Raw genomic sequence first — 22,377 nt, forward strand, 5'->3', positions numbered from 1 at the left:
CGAACCAGCGGAGCCGCGTCCCGACTCGCAAACGCCTCGAGACACGTGGAGGAACGCTGATCGATTCGTCCTCGACTGCGATTCGATTGCGTATTGATCACCGGTGTTCCGTTCGTTCGCGCGGGGGACTGACGAGGTCCGAGGAGCTGTTCCTGAGGGAAACTAACAGTGGTGAATACTTCGTACACTGGAGTTGTGCTACCTTGGAGACTAGAGGATTCCTGAAGATTCTTCGAAGAGTAAACTGGATCTCCAAAACCTCTAGAAGAGCACACGAGGCGCCATTATTCGCGAGGACCTTCCAAAATGGGAACTCTCAGTGATTACATGAAGCGTTTACATAGAAGACCTTCGTAGGCCCATAGAACTGAAATCCATTTACAATTCTTCATCCATCATCGGAAGAAGCCAAGAATGCTCCACCAGCCGTAATTCACTCCGAATAAACTTGCCCAGGTTCGTCAACTCAGTCGCCCCGACAGGTGAAACCAGGGAAGATCATCGTGTGCATAGAGAAGAGGATCGAAAAGCGGACATTCGATAATCGGATCGAGGTGGCAAGGCCGTGTCGGCTGGCAACGCGTCGCTGCTAGGGGGCCAGGTCGCCGCGGATAGCCAGTCGATGTTTATGCTCGAAGTATCGGCGCATCGAGCTACGTTGGTCACGAGGTATCGGAAAATCGATAGAGAGCCGAGTGACGCGAGAGTGGTGGCGGTGGAGGCAGCGGTGTGATGGTGGTGGTGGCGGCGGTGGTGGCGACGGTGTCGGCGGCGCGCACGTAGTGGTCCTCGCAGCCACGACGACGACGATATGCCGTCGCTGGCGACTTAGACCTCGGGGGTGGCTCTGGAGTCGGGGGGGTCCCTCGAGGAGAGAGAACCGCGCGAACTCTCGACGGTTGCGGCGTTTCGGTGTTTCGCGTGGCGCGCGTGGCGTTCTCGAGGCAGATTGCGACAGTCGACTGTCGTGGAAACGAGAAAACGTCGCGAACGAGCGGCGTTCAGTCGGCGGTACGACAGGCAGCCTCTCGACGACGACGACGATCCCGCTCGAGGGAGGTTAGATTTTCACGTGGATCGCGGCGGAAGAACAGAGGGCGAGTTAATCGCGCAGGTACGGCGTGCGGTATCGGTGACATGGTGGTGGTAGACGAGGGTTGAAGCTCCGTGGCGCGGAGTCGTTAACGAGGAAGCACGAAGTGAAACGTACGTACACACACGGACACAGGGGGAGGGGGGGGGACTGAAAGGAGAGGGAGAGAGACAGAGGGACACACACGCGTGGAGTGGTTAGTCGCGGGGAAGAAAGGAGGACAGGACGAGAGAGTCGCACCTGGACCCGTAGTTGGGAAGCGTAGTTCGAGCGTAGCACGCGTCAGAGGGTGTCGGGCACCGAACGGTAAAACGAACAGAGGAACGAGAGCACGCACGGTTAGTAGTAGGGTGGACCAGGTGGTGACGGTGCTGCTGGTGGTAGTGGTGGTGACTGTGGTGACGACGGTGGTGCTGGTGGTGGTGACTCGTGCGACGAAGGCCGAGGGGAAGGGGGCGGAGTGAAACGGAACGGAAGGGTCCTCTGGACAGGTCTCTCTCTCTTGCTACTAGACAGAGAGAGAGAGAGTGTGTGATAGGCGCCAAACGAGGAGAGACAGAGAGGGAGAGAAAGAGAGAAGCGTCCCCTTCTCTCCGGTTGCTCTCCTCTCTCTCTGTCTCGCTTGCTCTCGCTCTCGCCGGCTTCTCTCTCCCTGGCGGGCCGACACGAACAAACGTATTCACTCGAGCGCAGTGTGTGCGTTCTCTCACTCGCTCCGTGTGTGTCATGGGCGCACGGTGGTCGCCGTCGCTGTGGTACCGGATCTCTATGCCGATCCGACGCGCTGGACGTGGAGGAGCAGCAACAGCAACAGCAACATCCAACGTGCGGGGTGGTACGTCCGTGACAGGGCTAGACAGGAGTCTGGCGTCGGTGTCTTCGTCGAGAAGCTCGCTCCTCGGTCGTGTTCGCGCGACGATTCGCGGTGAAAGCTTGCCAGACACGAGGAGCCGGTGCTGGCTAAGGTGGTGGTGGTTCTCCACTTCGTCGTTTCCCTCGTCGCGACGCGACTGGTGCGCGCAGTGACCGGGTGGCCGGGGGAGACAGTGAGTGTATTCGAAAGGGAGAGACCGAGAGGGGGTGTCGATAGAAACAGTGATAGAGAATAGCGAAAACTCGTCTGGGAGTCGTGTCCGCGCGTGGTGGTTTCCATACGAACTGTCGTTCGGCGAGGATAACCGAGAACTCGAAGGCAGAGGGTGACACGCGGTGGCCGAGGTTCGAGAGCCGAGTACTCAGGAGAAGGTGTGCCACGCGGTGTGTCCGAGCACGGGGGAGCGAGTGCGCGGCCACCCGAACTAGATGTGCGTAAATGGAAGGTATAGGGGACATAGCCGATCATCAATCGCATAGCGAGCAATTACTGGACTCGGTCGATTCCCCGGCGGCGGTGTCTACGCATGGCCGGGGAACCGGTGGGGGTGGCTCGAATGGGAACTGTGCAGGTGGAGGAGGAAACGGAGGAGGCGGTGGTGGTAGTAGCAGCGGAGGTAGAGGGACGGTGGTCGGTGGGGGTAGGCATCACCATCATCATCACCTCCACCACCATCACCATCATCATCATCAACAGCAGCAGCAGCAGCAGCAGCATCCCCATCAACAGGGGCATCAGCAGCCGCATCATCATCATCATCATCAACAGCAGCAGCACCAAGCCGGAGGAGAAGTCGCGGGAGGGAGGAACGGTGGAGGTGGAAACGGTGGAGGTGGAAGCGCGGAGGGTATGTCGTCTTCCGCCTCGCAGAGTCCCGACATCGCGTGCGCGAGCCTGCCGCTGGAACTACTGGCGGCTGGCGCGCTCGGCGTCAAGGAGGAGCGAGAGCTCACCGCCGCGGAGGATCTGTCGTCGTCCCAGGAGCCACCGAGCAACGGTAACGGAGGCGGCAGAGGCGGCAGTGGCGGCGGTGGTGGTGGCGGCGGCGGCGATAGCGCGAGCAGCAACAGCAGCAGCAGCAGCAGCAGCAGCAGTGGCGGCGGTGGTGCCGTCGGTGGCGGCGGTGGTGGCAACGGAAACGGTGGCGGTGGCGGTGGTGGAGGTGGTGGTGCTGGTGGTGGTGGTGGTGGTAGACAGAACGCGAGGGAGTCCCTGTCGGTGATCGTGCCGCCTCAGGACGTGGACGTGGACTCGCGGGACGCCGACTCGGAGCTGCTCAGTCCGGGCAAGCTAACGCCGACATCGGGGATAAGCGTGTCGGTCGCGAGCATGATCGACGCGACGGACTTCAGGGCGATGCAGCCGGAGCCGACCTATCAGACGTTGACCTCCGTCGCGGAGAGGATGTCGCCGCCCGGCTTCAGTCCTGGCTCCTCGTACGCGACCCTGACGCCGTTGCAGCCTTTGCCGCCGATCTCGACCATGAGCGACAAATTCGTGTACAGTGCACACGCGGCGGGCGGCGTAACCGGCAGCTTCGCTGTCATGCAGAACAACGGCCTCGGTAACATCGGCCTCGGGATGGGCAGCTCGCCGTACGCGTACGACAAACTTCCCACGATGGGTATGTCGCCGCCGCACAATTACCCGTCGCCTGGCGCGGGCCTTCAGCCGAGTCCCCTGTCGCCGCAGTCAGCCTACAGTCAAAGCGGGCTCAACTCGCCGCACAAGTCCGCTAGCCCTCACTACGATCCGGCCTTTTTGCCGCGGTTACAGCAGAGCCCAGCTGCCCTAAGTCCCTCGTCGCCGCCCGCCGTGTCCGCGACGGCCAGTTTCGCGCCCTCGCATCATTCCCCGCCCACGCACTCGGTGCCCGCTGCCTCGCCGCCTCCCATGCAGACGCAGCTACAGCAGCAGCAACAGCAGCAGCAGCAGCAGCAGCAACAGCAGCAGCAACAGCAGTCGATGCCGCAGCAGACGATATCGCACACGCAGCACGTGCAGCACACCTCGGTCGTCATGAAGACCGTGTCGTCGGCGGGGAACGGACCTGGCGAGGTCGAGGAGATCAACACCAAGGAGCTGGCGCAGAGGATCAGCGCCGAGTTGAAGAGGTACAGCATACCGCAGGCGATATTCGCGCAGAGGGTCCTGTGCCGTAGCCAGGGCACGCTCAGCGATCTATTGCGCAACCCAAAGCCCTGGTCGAAGCTCAAGAGCGGTCGGGAGACCTTCCGACGGATGTGGAAGTGGCTGCAGGAGCCCGAGTTTCAGAGAATGTCCGCCTTGCGGCTAGCAGGTTAGTCCTCAATTCAGAATCGTCTCACACGATCATACATCGTGATCCTATTTCGTCACCTTTACTTTTCTTGCTGACGTGTCGCGCGCGCTATCTAATCGTCGATTTCGTCACACGGACGCGTATCGTTCTCTACCGTGTCGCTCGTCTACACTCCCGCGAACCATTCTTGTGCTCTTCGCATCCTTCATCCGCGATCTTCTACTCGCCTAGGTCGCTGTGTCGCTCCACGAGTCGCTCTTTGCTCGGCTGCAACTATATTCATACTTGAATCGCTCGTGTTAATTCATCTGCGCACAGAGCTATTACCTAGTACGTATTTAACTGTCTGTGGTTCTGTCTGCATTCTAACGTGCCATCGAACTTTCTCAACTGTCTGAAGTAGAGGTACTCTGAAAGCATAGACTTTCCGCGAACGTTTCCTCCATTTCTATCTCCCTCTAGAACAACTACTCTTACCAAGTAGAGTGAGCCTGGTCGCTCGCGAGTGGTCGTCAGACGTCGCAGGGACCAGACTCGTCTCTGTCGCGGCGGAATCAGACCGAGGAGGCAGGATCCTCGAAAGAAATTTGGAGAACGGTCGCGGCCTCCCAGTCGGAGAGCGGCGACGTACGAAATCGGGCGCGTGCACGCGCGTAAGAGACGCGGGCGGAAGCGCACACGTGGCACCCACGTGGAGAGGCGTTCCCTTCCATATCATTCAGAGATAGACGCGCGGAATAACACTTTTCGAATTCAACATCCTTTGCCCCGGCACAACAGCGCGTACAGTTATTGATCGTGGTCACGCGGTGGCGGCGCCGCGGCGCAGACGCGACCTCGCCGACGCCATGTTCGCCATGCCGCCGCCACGCTGTCCTCATCCCCTCTCCCTCCTCGAGGACTGCCCTGTCCGTCCGGGAAAACGTGTTATCTGGCCTGCGCGAATTCGCGCCGAACCTGCCGCCGAAGTTCCATCGTGTCTGTGGAACTCGCCACGTATGCTTTTGGATCCCTCAAGTTAGCCCCTCTCATTTGCTTTTGGATCCCTGAGATTAGTCCCTCTGATCTGCTTCTGGATCCCTCAGGTTAGGCCCTCTGACCTACAGCGTTACAGCATTGTCTCGGGATGGGCTGAAGACTTGAAATCAGCTGGGCGCATAGGGGATGCTGGAGTCTTGTTTTTACGGGTGGTTGTATATTTGGGAGTAGGACTATTGCTAGATATTCTTGGGAGTCAAGTTCGCTGATGTACAAGTAGAGTCTGTTTTAGCTAAAACATTCCTTAGATTATTTTTTGAGCGATTTTGGAGTGTAGCTTTGGGAGAGTTTATGAAGATGATGTAGGAAGTGTAGATACTGTAGTAGATGAGCTTTGACCTGATTCTCCTAATCTGAATATGAAATCTCAGATGGCGTCTATTGACTGGAGTATTCTCTCGATATAAGCTTGCTACTGTAGGCGATATATTTCGAAATTATGTACAGTGAACGAGTTATACACTATCATATGATAAGACTAAAGTGGGCTACTAGGAGATAAGTTGACCTCAGAAATGTGTCCCTCGGTCTAAGCTCGTTAGTGATCCCTGAGTCTATAGCGAGTCAACACTGTCATAGGTTATCTAGTTCGTGCTGCATAGAAACACCCTTTACTATACAATTCCAAAGCATTCTAGTCGTGGCACAATGCTCTTCAAGGTAAAACTCATCTGCTAGTAACAGTAAATTCGGTTTGCTTCGAGGGAGTAGTTGAATCTGTTCTTGTCACACTAAATAGTACTACAAGTTGCTCTCCAAATTTGCCTCTTCGAGTAGAACAAAATTCGTAACTCTGCCCCAGAAAGCTGAAGCGATAGATCGTCTACCTCCCCGTTTGCCTTTTTGAGTCTGCTCTCCTCGACGATTTTCCCGCCACTCTGACCCAGAAAATTGAAGTAGATTGTCCCCTTTCTGCTCGCCTGGAATCGAAGTCTTCAATTTCCCTCTAACTTCGACTGATGTGGCCTCATAACGCGCTCTCCTAAGGGATCTAAATTCTCTAGAGTCTCTTCTGGATCAAAACAAAGTCCAGTGTCCTCGAAAAGTACAATACAATTTCATCCTAACATCAACTCACGTGTTCTATTCTTTCGTCGCCTCAAAGTCTCTTGCGTGCGAGAAATGTTCCTCTTCTCTCCATAATTCCAAGAGACGAAGGGTACAACAAGGAGCCTTTAACGAATGGTCACGACTTCTCGAATGCTAAGACAGACCGAGGAAGGTCCCACGGTGGGGGTAGAAATAAGAAGAGCAAACTCGCAGTCGAGCGGGGATAAACATTTCTCCCAGGCCACCGGTCTTTTCTCACCCCCTGGCCTTTCGTCGTTCCTTTTGTGCGACGGCAAAGGCGTAAAGATAATGTCGAGGAGGGGCAGTAACTATTCTGTAGCCAGTCAGACCTCGGCTCCTTCTCTGTCCCTCTGCACGGTGCTTCGTGAAGGGTCGCTGGAAAGGCCGGGCCAGACTGAAGGAAAGGCGGTGGTAGTGGTAAAAGGGTTCGTCAAGGTAGACAATGCTGCCGAAGAAGAAGGGTTCGATCCAGTGCCCTTCAGATTAGAGCCTCGGCTATTGTTTCCCACGTTTCTTTCGCGCTCGTTTCAGAGTGCCGTCTCATTAGAACACGTCCGAAAGTGTCGCTGGAGCGAGCACAGGTGTCCCTTTGGGAATCGTTTAGCTTAAAATCGTCGAAATTACTGGCGAACAACGTGGTACACTGCTGCGTTACCTTCTAGCTGCTTCCTACAGACTTGTTCGGTGTAATTTTAGCGAAATCTGCTTGGCTAAATTTTAATGGCACATCTGCACCGAGCGCGCCATCATTAAGCATTGATTATGCGAAATAATGTATCAATAAGGGGAGTTCTGATTGCTAGAGATTTCAATTTATTTTTGTGAAAATAGTGGGAACGAATTGGTGAAGTTTTTTCAAAGAAATGAAGCCAAACACGATGTAAATCGCTTTAGGTTTTGGTCACTTATCCGGGATATTACATTTTAATTAATTATTGTGTATACTGGTCCGATTTATGTCGAGTTTGGGCTCATTTTCTTTGGAAAGATCTCATCAATCCATCAACACTATTTAAAAAAAACAATAGGATAAAAATGATAGAAATTAAGATTTCTAGACACAGAGAATCTGAACTAAATTTCCTAAAATTTTACCTAGCAGTGGTGTTTACTTACTAGGCTTTTCTTCTCCAAATTTATCCCTAGTTTCTGTCAATATTCCCCCCTACTCCTACTGAAACCATTTTCAATTCGAAGCGATGCATTTCCTGGGAGAGATGAAACGTCCATCGCGAAGGCGAGCCTCTACGCTCGGATAGAATCGTCGTGACACGAGGTCTAAGAATGCACTCGCCACGACTTCGACCGTTGCACACGTCCTCGTAAATGATTCAGAAAGAGGATCGATGGGAAAGCGGCGCTAATTCCACTCGCTGTATCTCGGACTCGTACGTCCACGATAATGGACACGCGGCGTAGTAATAGTCGTATCGATCCAGTTGTAAACTCTGAAGGTGCACGCTTGGCGTTGCACATTTTCCGTGAAAGTAGAAGCAAATAAAACTTGCGGAAGTTCCCCTGGAACTAGGCTGTGAAAAGCAATGACGGACGTTGATTCAGTCTTCTAAGGAACACGAAAGTGGAAACAGACGAAACTGGTCAGACGTCGGCCAAGTCTGCACGAATTTCGAGCGAAACTAGTAGCACCATAAATTTTCCTCTAAGTATTGAATTATCAGCCTCTAATTTCCATTTTCTGTTCCCGTGAATGGGCATGCTCCATGAATGAATCGAAAGAGCGATTTTCCATCCCCCTCAGATTTGTCTTTATTATCCGTGCATTAGCAGCCCCAAGTGAAATCCGTTCGACGACTACTGCCCACACGTTTCTGACTGTCGCTTGCGCTTAATCGCGTCTACAGCTCTGGTATCGATCGTCCAAACGGGTCAGGTACATTAGTTACAGAGGTACCCGTTCCCTTGTGTCCACTTATTTACTTCCCTCCCCCGCGCCAAGATGTGTCATGAAACGTGGTCGAAATTACGGTTTCCGTGATTGTTTGAGTTGTTGCGCTCGTGTGTCATGCTCAGCCCTATGGAAAGTCTTTGAAATTTTCAGCACGGCCTGAGGATTGTTGAGTCATGACGTTTGTGGATTATTAATTATAGCGTTAGTTGTAGGTTCTTAAGGTTGCTCTGTTTGAGCATTTTGAGAGCCACCCAGGTTTCAGATTTTTGGAATAGGAAATTTCTCAGGTTCTGTTTCTTTGCATATTGGATTTTTCAAGACTCTAATTATTCGTGTTTTTTAGTTTAATTTAGTCTAGAGATTTTTATTATTTTTCTAAACGAAACTTTGAGGAATTTAGCAAAGATCTATTTTCTGAGAAAATCTTTTTAGAATTCCCTGTTTTGGAGCTTTGAGATTTTGTGAAGCTTGAACTTCAGTGCTTCAAATCTTTTAAGTTTGGTACCCTTCATAAGTTTTGAGTTTCCTCCAGTTTGGAGTCTGAGGTCCTCTTTTTCAAGATTCTAAGATGCTCCCAATTTTCAGTCTCAGTCTCTTCTGTTTCAGAAGACTATAGCTCTGTACACTATTTTTAGTCTCGTGAGTCCTCCTAATTCCACTTCCTCTCAGAGGCTCTTCTGCTGACCTGAAACCTTGCTCTTCCATTTCTAATCCTCACGGCTCGTCCAGGCCGCGCCGAGGAAATTACAGATGCTCGCGACAGCTGCTCGCGAAAGGTGTCGTTCGCAGAGCCGCGAGGAATAAAGAAGCGCGGAGTAGACGAAAGAAAGGCGTGTAAACTGTGGATAGAGTGACGTCACGGGCCCTCGTGGTACCCACATCATCTGTCGCCGTTACATAGAGGTGCTTCGAGAAGAGAAACAACAAAAAAATTGAAGAGGTTTCGTTGCCATGTCTTTCTCTTCTGCCAGCGAAGTCCCTGCACTTCCTGGGGATCTTCTTCCTGCCTTCCCCTGCTCCCCTTCGCTGATCTGCATCATAAAATCGTAGAAGGATCCCTTGAAGTCGTCTCTTCTCCTTTGTGCCCCAGATTTCGTCGCTTCGAGCGACCTTACTTGTAGTCTCGAATTGTAGAATGCTCACAGCTGTTCCCACTCTGAGTTATTCTCCTACTATCATCATAATCCACATAGCAGTTTCACATCACAGGAAAATTATCTAAATGTGAATATATGGGAGGGTCTTGGTCGGTAATTACTGCAAATTTGCGACAAGCGTAGTTCATTGTTAAGGCGATCGACAAAGCGCTAGTTAAGTAGCAAGGTTTTCTCTTTTCGCATAAAATATGCAAGAAAACTGTCCGTGGCTCTCAAGGTCCTCTCAGTGGGGTATTCTCATTTGGAGGGGAAGTTTCAGCTGATTTTTAAATCACTCTTGGATACTTGACTCTCCAGTATTAATGGAAGCAAGTGAAAATGATATGTAGGTTTTTTATATTTTTTTTAATTATTTTTTCAAAGCATGGATTTAAAATTGCTACCACGAATTTTGGTACAGAGTTTTAGATACATTTTCAAACTTTTATGTTTTAAGAATGTATGATACTTATACGAGAATGGTTTTTCCCCTCTGACTGGAATGCCTCTTTAAGTTGGGGGCGAGTAATCGCTACTTGGTTGTATATCCACTTTGCCAAGTAAAATTTAGTTTCAACTTACGCGAGTTAAAAATTTCACTAGTTCAGCCGAGGGATCTTGAATTTAGATTCAAAGCGAAAGTCGAGCAGGTGGTTATATAATTATTTTAAAAGGGTGCTCTAAAGGGTATCTTTTCAATCAAGGCAAACTGTATTTTTGGAGTTAAAAATTTTGCTAGTTAAAGTGAAGTGCAGTGAAGGATCTTGAAATTGAATTCGAAGGGAAATCGGAACAGATTTCTGTATTCATTCTAAAAGTCAAATAATGAATGCTCTTTCATATTGTAGACGTTTTTTCCCCAGAAACATCAGAAAATTAACTTCACCAAATTTTTATCTAGATACCACGATGCGCATACTTATATTTGTAAATTGCTTGCTAACTGTTCACAAAGTGTTCGCGAACTATTCACTGGTGTATATCCAGCTTAACTCTTTGGGGTTAGGTGGGCTAAAAACTATCCCACGTTTTGCTTAGCTTTTTATGCATGGTAGGATATATTTTAACTCACCCCGAAAAGTTGAAACTACTCATAGTCATACATTTTAATATTTAATACCTTATTCCAAGTCTTTCATTCAATTGTCAATACTATGAACAAAAGATAAATACGCAAATAAGCGAAATAAAAATGTATCCAAGTCAAAACGCGTTAATAAATTGTCGACGCTATTGCGATTAAGCTGCAACTCGGGTTTTCATTTTCTTTAAAATCGCGTGCCTCAGAGAGTTAAGAGGTTACAGAAGCAACTGAGAGTCACAAAATCGATGCTAATTTCTTCCCCACTTGGAGCCACCACGAAGCTCGATTCCTCAGCATCGTAAGTGCCCCCTGGATATCCGAACGTCTACGTTTAAAAGTCGCGCGTCGCTGGCTCCGGCTGTTTGCGATGGCCGAAGTTCCCCTTTGACGTTGAAAAGTTTCCTTTCGAGCCCGTGTGTCGCTCCTCGGAGCACGTTTCCTCGGATCCTCTCTGGTCGCGGGCGATAAAGAGCAATCGATGCGGGCCTTTATGCGAGAGAACGAGCACCGGGAGGACGTGTACCGTGGTGACCGCCGCGGTTTCCGGCCCGTAGTCACAGGACAATTATTTTCAACGTGTTGGCTCCCCTGTTCGAGGCAACATTCCTTTTTTTTCCAAGTATAGAATGCCCCGTCTGCGCATGACGTCCCCGCTGCCGTTATTAATAACAATTGAAGACGTCGAAACCTACCGGCTTCCACCGCCTGGAACTTCATGGAAAAATCGAGTCTCTCTCTTGCCTCCGACCCTTGCAACCATTCTCGACAGCCGCAATTCTCGGGACTTTCCAGCTCCATAGTGGACCTGGTATTCGAATTTCTGAAGCTGATTTCTGGGATCGTGAAGCAGGGGAGCATAAATCAACGTGTCTCTGTTTTTTAGATATTGTCGCTGGAAGTTTTAAGTCTCGATTTTTTATTACTCGTTTGCAAAATTTTTTAATGGTATACTCGTCGATATTTCTGTGTCTTCAGATCGAAACTATTTTTGAGCAAGGAATTTTTATCGAAAGTATATCATTTTTGTTCAGTCTTACATGTTAAAACAGAAACTTGAGTAAAAAGATAATTCCTCGGTTTATGTATAAAGTTCTGGTTTTATAAATGATTTTAGGAAGTGACAAGTACCCTATTCTCTTTTCTTGAGAAGAAAGTTCCATTGACTCAATTTTCTTTTATCAGAAACATCAGGTTTCATCTCACAGACTTCAGTGAAGTCAGGAATTCAAATTTTTCATAGAAATGGATCTGGAAATAGATCTTGTATGCTAGATAGCGTTTTTTTTTTACATGGGTCACTGGAAGGTGTGCCCACTTTTGGTTATTAATAATTTCTTCATAAGCAACACGGACGTGAGAAAGTGGCGGATGGTGTTGGTTTCCAGGCGGTTGTCACAGCACGCGCCGAAACGCGATACCGATCGCGCGAGGAGGCCATATCGATGCGTTCGCATGTGCGAATTACACGCTGACGCACCGCCTGCGAATTCCGCGCTGGATCGCCTAACGACCCCGACCATTTCCACGGGACATCCTGTTGGCTTCACCAGGTTCCGTTTCCAGCCACTTCCGTGGCAAGTCGCGGAGACTTGACTCTCTACCGATGAATTAATCTACGACAGTGGAACAGTTCAGTATGCTCGTTATAAGTTAGATCATCAATATCAGAATGGCAAAATAAATCAAAAATTTGAAGAAATTACAAATTTAATTCTAAGGAAAAAGTAAGTATATAAAGTAGATACAGTACCTTCTCGTTATGAGCTCGGTATTATATTCTCTATACCTACCTTGGTATTAGTAATTATTTGCAGTGAAAGAGTGTTGCTAGCTTGCCCTATCACTCACTTCTGTGATGAGTCTGAAGAGAGCTCTATGAGCATAAGTTGACCTCGCTATAGACTCTTAGGTATTTGAAATTGGTTGCTGTGAAAGAGTCTTGCTAGCTTGCCCTATCATTCACTTCTCTGATAAGTCTGAAGATAGCTACTATGAGCACAAGTTGACCTCGATATAAACTCCTAGGAGATTATTCTACACTTTTCTGCTACTTTTTCCTTTCTGTTTTTCGCCCGCATCGGTAGATCTAACTTACGTCGTTGGCATGCGATCAGAGTCCCACCCCTGGGAGAATGAATTTTTTTCCAGTGGCGACGCCATTTGGCTCGAGCAAGTTTGTTTTCGGGTGCTAGCTGCAGAGAAAAGGCTATTCGGTAAATAGCGAGCGGGCCGAGGGGAAGATCGAGGTGCAGATGTCACGTCAACGAACACCTTTCATCGAACAGCTGTTACGCCAGCGTCGATCTAGGAAAATCGTGACCTTCGTCGCCATTGTTGCCTTTCATGAACTCGGATTACGAAATCTAACGGGATACCAGGAAACGATTCTTCTTCATAGGGAATAGAAGTCGATTCTTGATCTTGATACGTGTTTGCTTAAGGATGAGGGTCTTCCTGGGATCCTCTAAGTCTTCCCCTTTAGAAACGATAGATAGCTTTTCGACGTTTTTCGACGAATTCCTCGAATCCCTCTAACCTTGCCCACTGTCTCAATACATCACGAAGCATCGTAGTGTTTGTTAAGTAATTATTACGCAAAAGTGCACCGAATATTTCTTCGTCATGAAGTCCCATTTTTGCGCAGGGAGAGAGAGCTACTTCAAAGTTTTGAAAACGAACGAATATTGAATCGCAGGCAGAGTGGATTCACGCTGAAATTGTCAAGCTCTAAACTGTGAACTTTCACTGGCAGCATCCTCAGTGAAAACAGAAGGGAATTGATAGCCGAATGGCGAGCTCGTTGCACCGGTATCGACAATTTTCCCAGTCCCCCCCGCGTTGCGGATTAAAAAAAGAAATCGATCGTGTTCCACTGAACGCATTGTCGCGGTCGCTAAAAGCGCGTCGAGCCGCGCTCGTTCGGCTCGAATTAAACTTCACTCAGGTCGTTGATAAACGAAAGGTGACACTGGTATGTTTTACGATAAGCCTGGCTCTCTCTCTCCTCCACACGGCGCGGTAAACGCTAACCAGAACGAGGCTCGCTGCGAACAGAAAAGACTCTTCGCGAACTCTCCTCTCCCTTTGCCACCGATTCCGATCGCTCGACGACTTTAATAACATCCAGGGATTGTCTAAAACGACAGGAGCGATCGCGTTCCTTCAACTTTCCACAGGGAATTTCATTCGAGGTCCAAGAATATTTCGAGGTTCTCTTCTGTGATAAATTTGGAGCTTCCTTTTTCACGAAAAAATATTAGACAGAAACTCGTAAGATAGATTTGGGGCTCACAATTCTAAATATTAATAATTCGTAAATAAACTGAGGATGTTCATGCATTTGTAGAAAATTTGAATGTGCACAAAAGTGCAAAGTACTATGGACAAAAATATGTAAAATGTCAACAGCATTGAGAGCATTAACGTATTTAAAGAACGAAACAGATTTTTCTTAGTGATTAGAAAAAATGATTACCATGAAGAGCTACTACTTAAGCTACGTTTACATTACCTAACTTTTGGTTGGGCAACCTAGTTGATCAATCTCAAGTCGATCGAAATTGTCGTCTCAACTTGGATAAAGTTAGGTTTATACAACTTCGATCAATTGCAACCAACTCGGTTGCCCAACAAAAAGTCACTTAATGTAAACGTAGCTTTGCAAATAATTCACAGAAATGGTAAATTCCTAAATTTTCTATTGCATCCCTATAGCACGTTATAATAGAAATACTAGTCGAGGGTTAAGTAATTTCAAACTTCAAAGTTCAGAAGCTTCTCTCCTCATTCGCAAAAATTTGCGCCCTAGCTTCTCGAGGCAGAGACTCCAGCGCATGTTAATCGACGATACTCGCCTAACGAGGGAAGAGAAAAAAAAAAAATTGTGAAGGGAAGATCGTTATCGCGGCAAGTTCAAACTTGGCCGAGGAGTTCCTTGGCGAGGCAGAGCTGGGCGAAGAAAAAGGACAAATATTTCCGGAAAGTTTCGTGATGAATTCTCCCTGAAGCAGCCTTTCCACCGAGCTGACTCATCCTCCACGTCATGCATGCGGTTATGTGTCTAAGCGCACCGCGCACGAAACACACGTACTACACACAAAGTCTCTCCTTTGCTTTCTCTCCGAGCCCACCCTCTCGCTCGCGCTTTCTACCCTCTTTTCCACCACGTAGACGTGCAGTAACAGGGTTCTCAGTGGGAACCGGCTTACTGTTACGAGGCATACATGTCAGTCTGCTACTGTTACGTACGTGACTCGCGTATGTACAGGCTGGTACCATCGTGGAAGGGGATGATTCTTCGCCAGAGGGGGGAAAAAGAGAGCTGGCGTCGACCCTCAACCCTTTGCGGCGCGGACTCCTTTCCTTCGCTTCCTTTTTTCACGCTGGCGCGTGAATCTTGCTTCCAATCATTATTTTCTGTGTTTTGAGAATGGAAGGATCGAGGATCGAAGCTTAGGGGTTGGAGAGGACCTTATATAGCGACTCTATGGGCTTAATAAGAAAGAGAATGTTTTACTTCTGAGTTAATCGACTGAGGAGATATTTAGTAAAAGTTGAATACTTGGAGAAGAGAGTCCTTCTTCCAGGGATTTAGACATTGTATCTGGAATTGCAGTTTTATATTTTGATGCACAGTAAAAGCTGTCGAAGAACGAGCAGATTTAAAGGGTCCACTTAATTCCCCTCACTAGCTGCGATTTTTGTTCACTTTTTGTTCAGCTTGAAGAGAACCTCGAGTTCACCCCCTTCTGTGGTATTTTCTTCCCTCGATGTCAAAATATCGAGTCTTCAATATTTCAGTGGATTGAAAAGTGCAGAAATTTCTGGACACAGGTAGGGCCAGATTATTCGACTCCAAGGTCTACCCTCGAGTCTCGACCCTTAAAGGAAAGGGTTTTCGCGTCCTTTCTCAACGTTGGTCGGGGGTTCAGGCATAATCCACAACTTTACATAATCGTTTCACCCCGAATATTCGAACGATTATTCAAAACCGGCTCGCGAAATTATTCGGAACGTTCGTTGGAGATGCGGAGAGGGGTGACGGAGTGCCTTTCAATTCACTTCATATTAAGGGGGTTGGGAAGAAGTAATTTACGATCAGGTCGATCGCAAAATGGGGATTTGAAAACTTTTTCCACGGGACCTCTCGACGAAAAATCGTCCGATCTTCCTCGCGGAGGAAACTGATGAAAAGATCACGACTCTAGCAACAAAGGATCATCCCCTAATCCTTCGACAAAGATTTCATTTTTCTCTTTTTATCAGCACATATCGAATAACTCGAAGCACAGTATATTTCTCTTAATTGCAGTGAAATGTTACGAGATTACGTAAGATGTGAAAGTAGAAAGTATCGTCAAAGAATTTTATAAATTCGAGGAATTTGTACGCGCACCCCTCATTCATCGTTAATAATTACTTTATCTAAAGTTAGTTTCGCGTTCTTCGAGGTATTTCAAATTCAACCCTTGCCACCCTTCGATCTATCGCCTTAATCTCTTCAGGGACGACTTACTAAAGTTAGAAAAAGGAGATTCAATATTTTCTTAATTTCATTTATTCATATCTTAACCATACTTTGATATAAGTCTTGAACTTCATATTTTTTCTTATAATTTTATGTGCAGGCAATTATGAAAATGATTTAGTTTAAATAAAAAGTGGAATTTATCAATGATTTTGTAATAAGTATAAATATCAATATAACTCGAAATATCTAATAAATTCAATTTCTCTAGATTTTTTATTGCAAATCAGTTTCTTAATTTCCAGCGCATAGGTATATCTTGCATAACATCAAGATACTAAAGACGCTCCTATTACAATAATAACAATAAAAGAAGTAAGACAGAATGTTTAATTCTCTCGAAAAAGAATTCTAAAAAAATAGTTCTATCTTTTCTCATAATATTTCGAATGTAACAAATAAAAATAATGTAGACGTCATTATCCTTGAAGAGGTTAAAAACACTTGTGCTCGTTAATCCCCCTCCCCCATCGTCACCCGAAGATGGCCGCCGACCGGAAGCCACCACGGAAGATCGCAGAGGAGGATCCTCGAGAAGACCACGTCCACGCGTCGAACGAGAAATCGATATCTCGTGAGGTTCTCAGACTCGCAAACTATCTGAAACAGAATCTTCTAAACGGCTGTAGATCATCGCCAGCCAAACGGATAGACAAAGACACGCACCTCGATCGCGTTTCGATTCGCCCTCGCGAAGACAATTTGGCCCGCGATCGTTTTTCAACGTTCCGAGTTTCCGCGACGTCGAATGGTTTCGTTCCGCGTTTCTTTCAGTACTCTCCACTTCCTGCTCCCTCCGTCTGTCCCCCTCTGGTCCATCTGTATTTTGATTTCCGTCTGTTCTTTCATTTCTTTTGCTTCTGTTTTGGTTCCTTTCAGCGTAGAGTGTTTGGCTGTTCCAGCGAGGCAGCGTCTTCGACGTTTGAATTTGGCGCGGCGAGCGCCGATTGGCCATCACTGAAGAGGTGGTTGAGCAAGCTTTTCGATTCTTTTTTCTCCGTGCTTTTGAGGCGAACGGGCCTCCCGATTCTTTATTTACGTGTACGCCTCGGGCACGGTCGGCTCGTCCCTCTGGGGACTGTTTTTGTGTCGATAAAGCCTTGAGGAGGGATAATTATTGATAACTAGTAGGCTAGTCGATGGCAAGTGAGTGGACGACGCACACTGGTGAAAATTTTGAGTGTAAAGGCTTTCGCGAAAAATTGTGAGGTGTTTGTGTATGCCTTCTTAATACAGTTTTATGTTTCTGTGTATCTAGCTTTAGGGATTTGTTATTTTTTCGATATGGAAATCACTCCACGACGTAAGTACTTTATTCTAAGTTAATAATATAGGAAATTGAAAAATTTTATATTAAAAACAAAGATCTAGAGCATTCAATTTTTTTACGTGAAAGTATAATATTCCATAATTGTTACATTTTTCATTTATCTATGCTAGCACATGGGATTTAAAATAAAAATTTTCATCAGGAAATCATTTTTCGAATTTATACTGTTTCAATATTTTTCACCAGTGTGCGACACTATGATACCCAGCCTCTAAAACTTAACTCTCACGTCGAGCTGACATATGAATACCTGAAATCGTCTTCGATGATATTCTATTTTCGTTAACCCCTTCACCTATTTCAACGAGTCTGACTCGAGCACTTTTTACAATATCTTCGCTGCCAATTACGTGGTAACGCCTGATGAGGATCTGCCGCAAGTAACCGATCACGCACCTTCGCGTGAGAGGTCTGTGTTCGCTTAATGAGAGTCTTGTGGTTGGCAGTTTGGGGATGGTTACCCGTTTCAGATCGGCAGCGAAGGTGATTACATTACGAAAGAAAATTGTAGGTGAAGGGGCTAAGAATCGGCAGAAGAATTTTTCGCGGATCGTGATCGATTTTGCAACCACCTCTTCGATCGCGTTTCTCGGTCGCTCGGCCCGATGGAAGCTCGCAGACGCTGTCCGTTGTCGACGATCGGCCATTTTAGTTTTAGTTACGTATTTCAAAATTTCATATGAATTATGTACAATGTATCTTTTAAGTGAACGTGTGACATACCCCTGCTTTGTGTTCTATGATTTCTTTCACGGCACAATGTTTTTTCTCGTTTGCCGATTATGTTCAGTTTTACTGTGTGTGTGCTGCTCGATATGCGAAGAACGAGGAAACGAAGAACGAAGTCACGTACACGCGTCTCTCGGTTCCGGTTCTGAAACGATGGAGAAACGCAGAGAGAAAGAATTTGAACGGCCCGCGCTCTTCCCAGTCATTCTCGACGTCACACTTTCTGCCTTGCGTGGGCGACAAATTTTTCAGTCGCTTCTGATTTTGTGTTTTGATAGTCCTGGGAACATTATTGGTCGACAGTGGTTTGTGTAATTTTTTAGGGCGAGTTTAACCCTTTGCTGATATGGTGGGACCATGATACTTATAATAATTTAATTTTCTGAGTTTTCTGTGAATAGTATCTATGAATAATTTTCAGGAATTAAAAAGTAGATTTTAACGATTGTACAAAAATCAGTACTGAGATCAATTTTAATCTTGAACATGCTGTAACTTTACCAGTGATTTAATATAGTATTGTATTTATTGAGGATTAGAATTTTTAGAGATGAAAATATTAGATTCGTCTTTCTGTATGGGATCATTAAATATTCAATTATATTTAAGCATATAAGCAACTGATAATTTGACTGCTAGAACTGGCTTAATTTATTTACCGAGGATTCGGATTAAGTGATATTTAATTACTGAAGTGTCTGATTATTTACTACTAAAGCAATTAAATTCTTCTGTATCACTAGATTCAGCACACTAATATGTATATACCTAAGCTCATAATTATGTAAAAAGTAAACTGCTAAACTACACAAATCCTAAGTCGAAAGTAAAGTTTCCAAAAAAGGGGTAGAATCAGGGCAGAGAGGGTGGCCGAGAATCGGAAGGCGAGCCGAAGAAACGCGAAAGAAATTATAAGCGAGGGTATTCCGCGGAATGACGGATCGCCGCCATGAAAACTGATTTGAAGTTTAAACGCAAGGTGTGTGTCTATCGGTTTGGTTTTAGCCCTGAGCAACTGCTCTGAGAGCGGAGGCGAGCCGGAAGCCATGCTGGATATCCACCACCCAGGAACCGGTCTCGAGTCTCATCACCAACAGTTTCACAACTCATATGGTAATATCAAAATACATCACTTTAATATTTTATTTAAAATTTACACGACTGTGCTCCCCTTCGATCGCATCAGGCTCACCCTTCAGCGTTTAACAGATGTCGCGGCCCATTTGATTAACTCGCCCCCCTAGGAATCCGCGAGAAATTTCCTAGCAATTTTTAACGTTCCCCCTAGTGTACAACATATTCGATTAACCCCACCTTCGTTAGAAATTAAGTCGCTTACGCCCTCCTTAGCTCTCCCCAACGAGCCCCAAAAGTGGAAGAACGATTGCGCCCTTAAGCAGGCTATTTCGACCCCTTCTAGACGGCCATTCGACCATCACGGAAGGAAATACTTGTAAATGTTTGATCGAGCGTTTCTGCAAGGGGCCAATGAGCCTCTGTAAAGGGTCAGGCGCGAATAAGCTCGACATTCTCGGGGAACCAAGGCATATCGTTTTCATCCCACTCTCTTGTTTCGAATTCGCGGCTTTTCTTTATTGATAGACTCGCTCGAGAGATCCCGTGTGCGGAGTTTTTGGGAGAATCGAGTTTCAAGCTGTTTTGCGTACGAGAATAGAGATAATAATAATAGTTCGAGAATTGGGTCGTCGATTTTTGTTGGGGCAGAAATGAAACCTCCCATGAAGAATTAAACGGTTTTATTCAGGCTTCGAGAAACGAGGGACTCTGTTGGATCGCTTTTTATATATTGAGCGCTTGCGCGGAAAGTAGATGGACGTTCGATATTATCTTGAATTGAGAAGAATCGCGAAAAGTCACGGCAAAGTTTGAATTCGAGGTATGATCACGACGATTCGAGCGGGAAAATTGTGAGATACGAGGTAGAATTGAATTAATTTGTCAGATGCGATGCTGTGGATTTAGGTTCGGTTAGAAATGTTAAGAGAGGAACATCGAAAATCGTAAAAGTTCATTTTTCAAATTTTCAAATATTCAAATATTCAAATTTTTAAGTATTCAAATATTCAAATTTTTAAGTATTCAAATATTCAAATTTTTAAGTATTCAAATATTCAAATCTTCAAATTTTTTAAATTTCAAATAGCACCAAGTTTTAAAATATTCAAATTTCATAATTTTCTGATATTCATAGCTTTTATTTTTACGATACACAATTTTTTTAATTTAGAAATATCCAGATATTAAAATTTTTCAATATACGGACCTTTAAAGCTTCAAAGCAAACGTTCAAACTTCCCGCTCGTATCAGAAGTTCCAACATATACCCTCCGCATAAACCCATATTGACTCCCCTGAAACAAGACCACTAAGTAACTTACAATTCGCACAGTAATACTTTCTCATTTCAAACTCATCCCATTTCCCCTCACCTCCGACCATCATTCCCTCAATACCCTGCGCCTGCATTACACACTACGTATTATTTACATTCAACCTGACATTCAATCACCATACGACAACAGCAACAAGCCCCAAGCATCGTGTTCGACCCCGAAAGAACGCAATTCCAACGCTCCCCGAAAGCAGCATCAGATTCAAATAAGCTCGGCGCAATCATTTTCCAAAGGAGGCCCGCGGAAAAAGGATTTCCCCGTTGAAAACGCGTCCTCGACGAGTTCGAACTTTCATTTTTCCCCGGCATTCTCGTCGTTCTAATAGGAAACGACGCAGAAAAGCCTGAGGACGTCTCGGGGGCGGTCGCTGAGGGAGAGGGGGAGTAACTGTGACAGGGGCTGGGGAGTGGAATAAAATCAGTCGGCCGGATGCTGGCTCAAAAATCCACCCTCCCCGACGCAATTCGCGGAAGGAGCACGGAGGCTCGTTCGATTCGAGGGGGTGGAGGGGGCAGAGGGCAAGAAAACCGAACGAATGGAAGTCTAACGTGGCCTGGCCGCGCTGGCGAAGTTTAATTAGGTGCGCCCCCACGATGCTCTGCGCGTCGCGACTCTGTGTGTATACACGCGAACCGATACACCACGGATTGCCTGCCCTGCATCGGGGCGAATGGACGCTCGGGGCATGAATACGTTGCTGGGAAGGGGCGGATGAGGGAAAAAGGACGAGGGGGTGGCTCTGGCACACGCGTTCGCTGATACACGTACACTGGCGGACAGGAGTTGCGGTTCACGGAACTAGTGGCTGTCGTCTTGACCCCTCGATCGTTTTCACTTGAGAATCTCTCGGTCTTCTTTCCTCTTTAGCCAGAGGTTCTTGTTGCGATCTAGGGTCCACTTGGGGTCAGTTTGTGGTTGGGTAGAGGCTTGTTGGGTTTACTTGGCGTTAATTCATTGCTGTTGTTTTTGGAATTTGGTCTTTGGAATTAGCATTTTACTTTTGGTAGGATTTGTGAAAGTTGTTTCTGAAGAAATGAGCTTCGATCGAATATCATATTGTTAGGTAAATGTTGGTTATGTTTTTAGATTACTGTTCTGGAGATTACAAATATACCTTGATATTGCAGGAGCTCTCAGAGATAATCAGCTTGGAATTCTAGCTCTACAGGGTTGTAGTAGATTTCATCTTTGATCTGTGATCCAGTAGGGTCTGAGAATTCTAGGACTTGAGGATTTGAATGAGAGGTAAAGGGTCAGTTCTCCAAACACTGTTGCAAAACTAATCTCGAATCTTACAATTACGTATTCACAAATACCAGGATTATTAGTTATTAGTATTAAAATGATACATTTCCGCTAATTTAAAGAAAAAGAAAAAGGTAGAGAATACCTTCATAAATGCAACAAAAATCCCCTAGCTTATTGTCTCTATTAATTCGTGTGTTAATGTCTCGTAGGAACTATACTCTTACTCATATTCACTGTTGATGTTACAAGTATTACAGTATCCTTATATCATAGAAGTATTTCTCATAAATTCTGCGAACTAAATTCCAAAATCTTTCGATTTCTAAAGGTGGGCCTACACTACATGTTATATAACAAAAATATATAACTTTTTAGGAAACAGAAAAGAGAGATATTATACATATATAGTGTAGACCCAGCTTAAATACCCTCCATGACACTGCCTTCCCAGAAAGGCTCGATTCGACCTCTCGAACGTCCTCGATCCAGTATTCACACCCACCACCCCCTTACCACCTCGCGAGTCCTCTCGACTCTCGATCGCGCGCAAACTTCTGACCAGTCATGTAGCAACGCTCGAGCGGCCAGATTCGGAATGGACCCTCGCACACGTGTGCACCGAGGGATGTTCATGAGTCACGGG

General features: G+C 46.5%; 1 protein-coding gene across 1 annotated transcript in view; it reads left to right on the top strand.

Annotated features, from left to right (window-relative positions):
* Window positions 1-3,194: 3,194 nt before the first annotated feature.
* The window catches only part of LOC143184310 (one cut domain family member 2), a 76,703-nt gene continuing 57,520 nt past the window's right edge, over window positions 3,195-22,377 (top strand). Inside the window, exon 1 of the mRNA XM_076386387.1 lies at window positions 3,195-4,266. Within this exon, the coding sequence (XP_076242502.1) occupies window positions 3,297-4,266 (970 nt within the window). The 5' untranslated portion in view covers window positions 3,195-3,296. The remainder of the gene's footprint in view (window positions 4,267-22,377) is intronic.

The sequence above is a fragment of the Calliopsis andreniformis genome, chromosome 10 (genome assembly GCF_051401765.1).
Source record: "Calliopsis andreniformis isolate RMS-2024a chromosome 10, iyCalAndr_principal, whole genome shotgun sequence".
NCBI classification, from domain to species: domain Eukaryota; kingdom Metazoa; phylum Arthropoda; class Insecta; order Hymenoptera; family Andrenidae; genus Calliopsis; species Calliopsis andreniformis.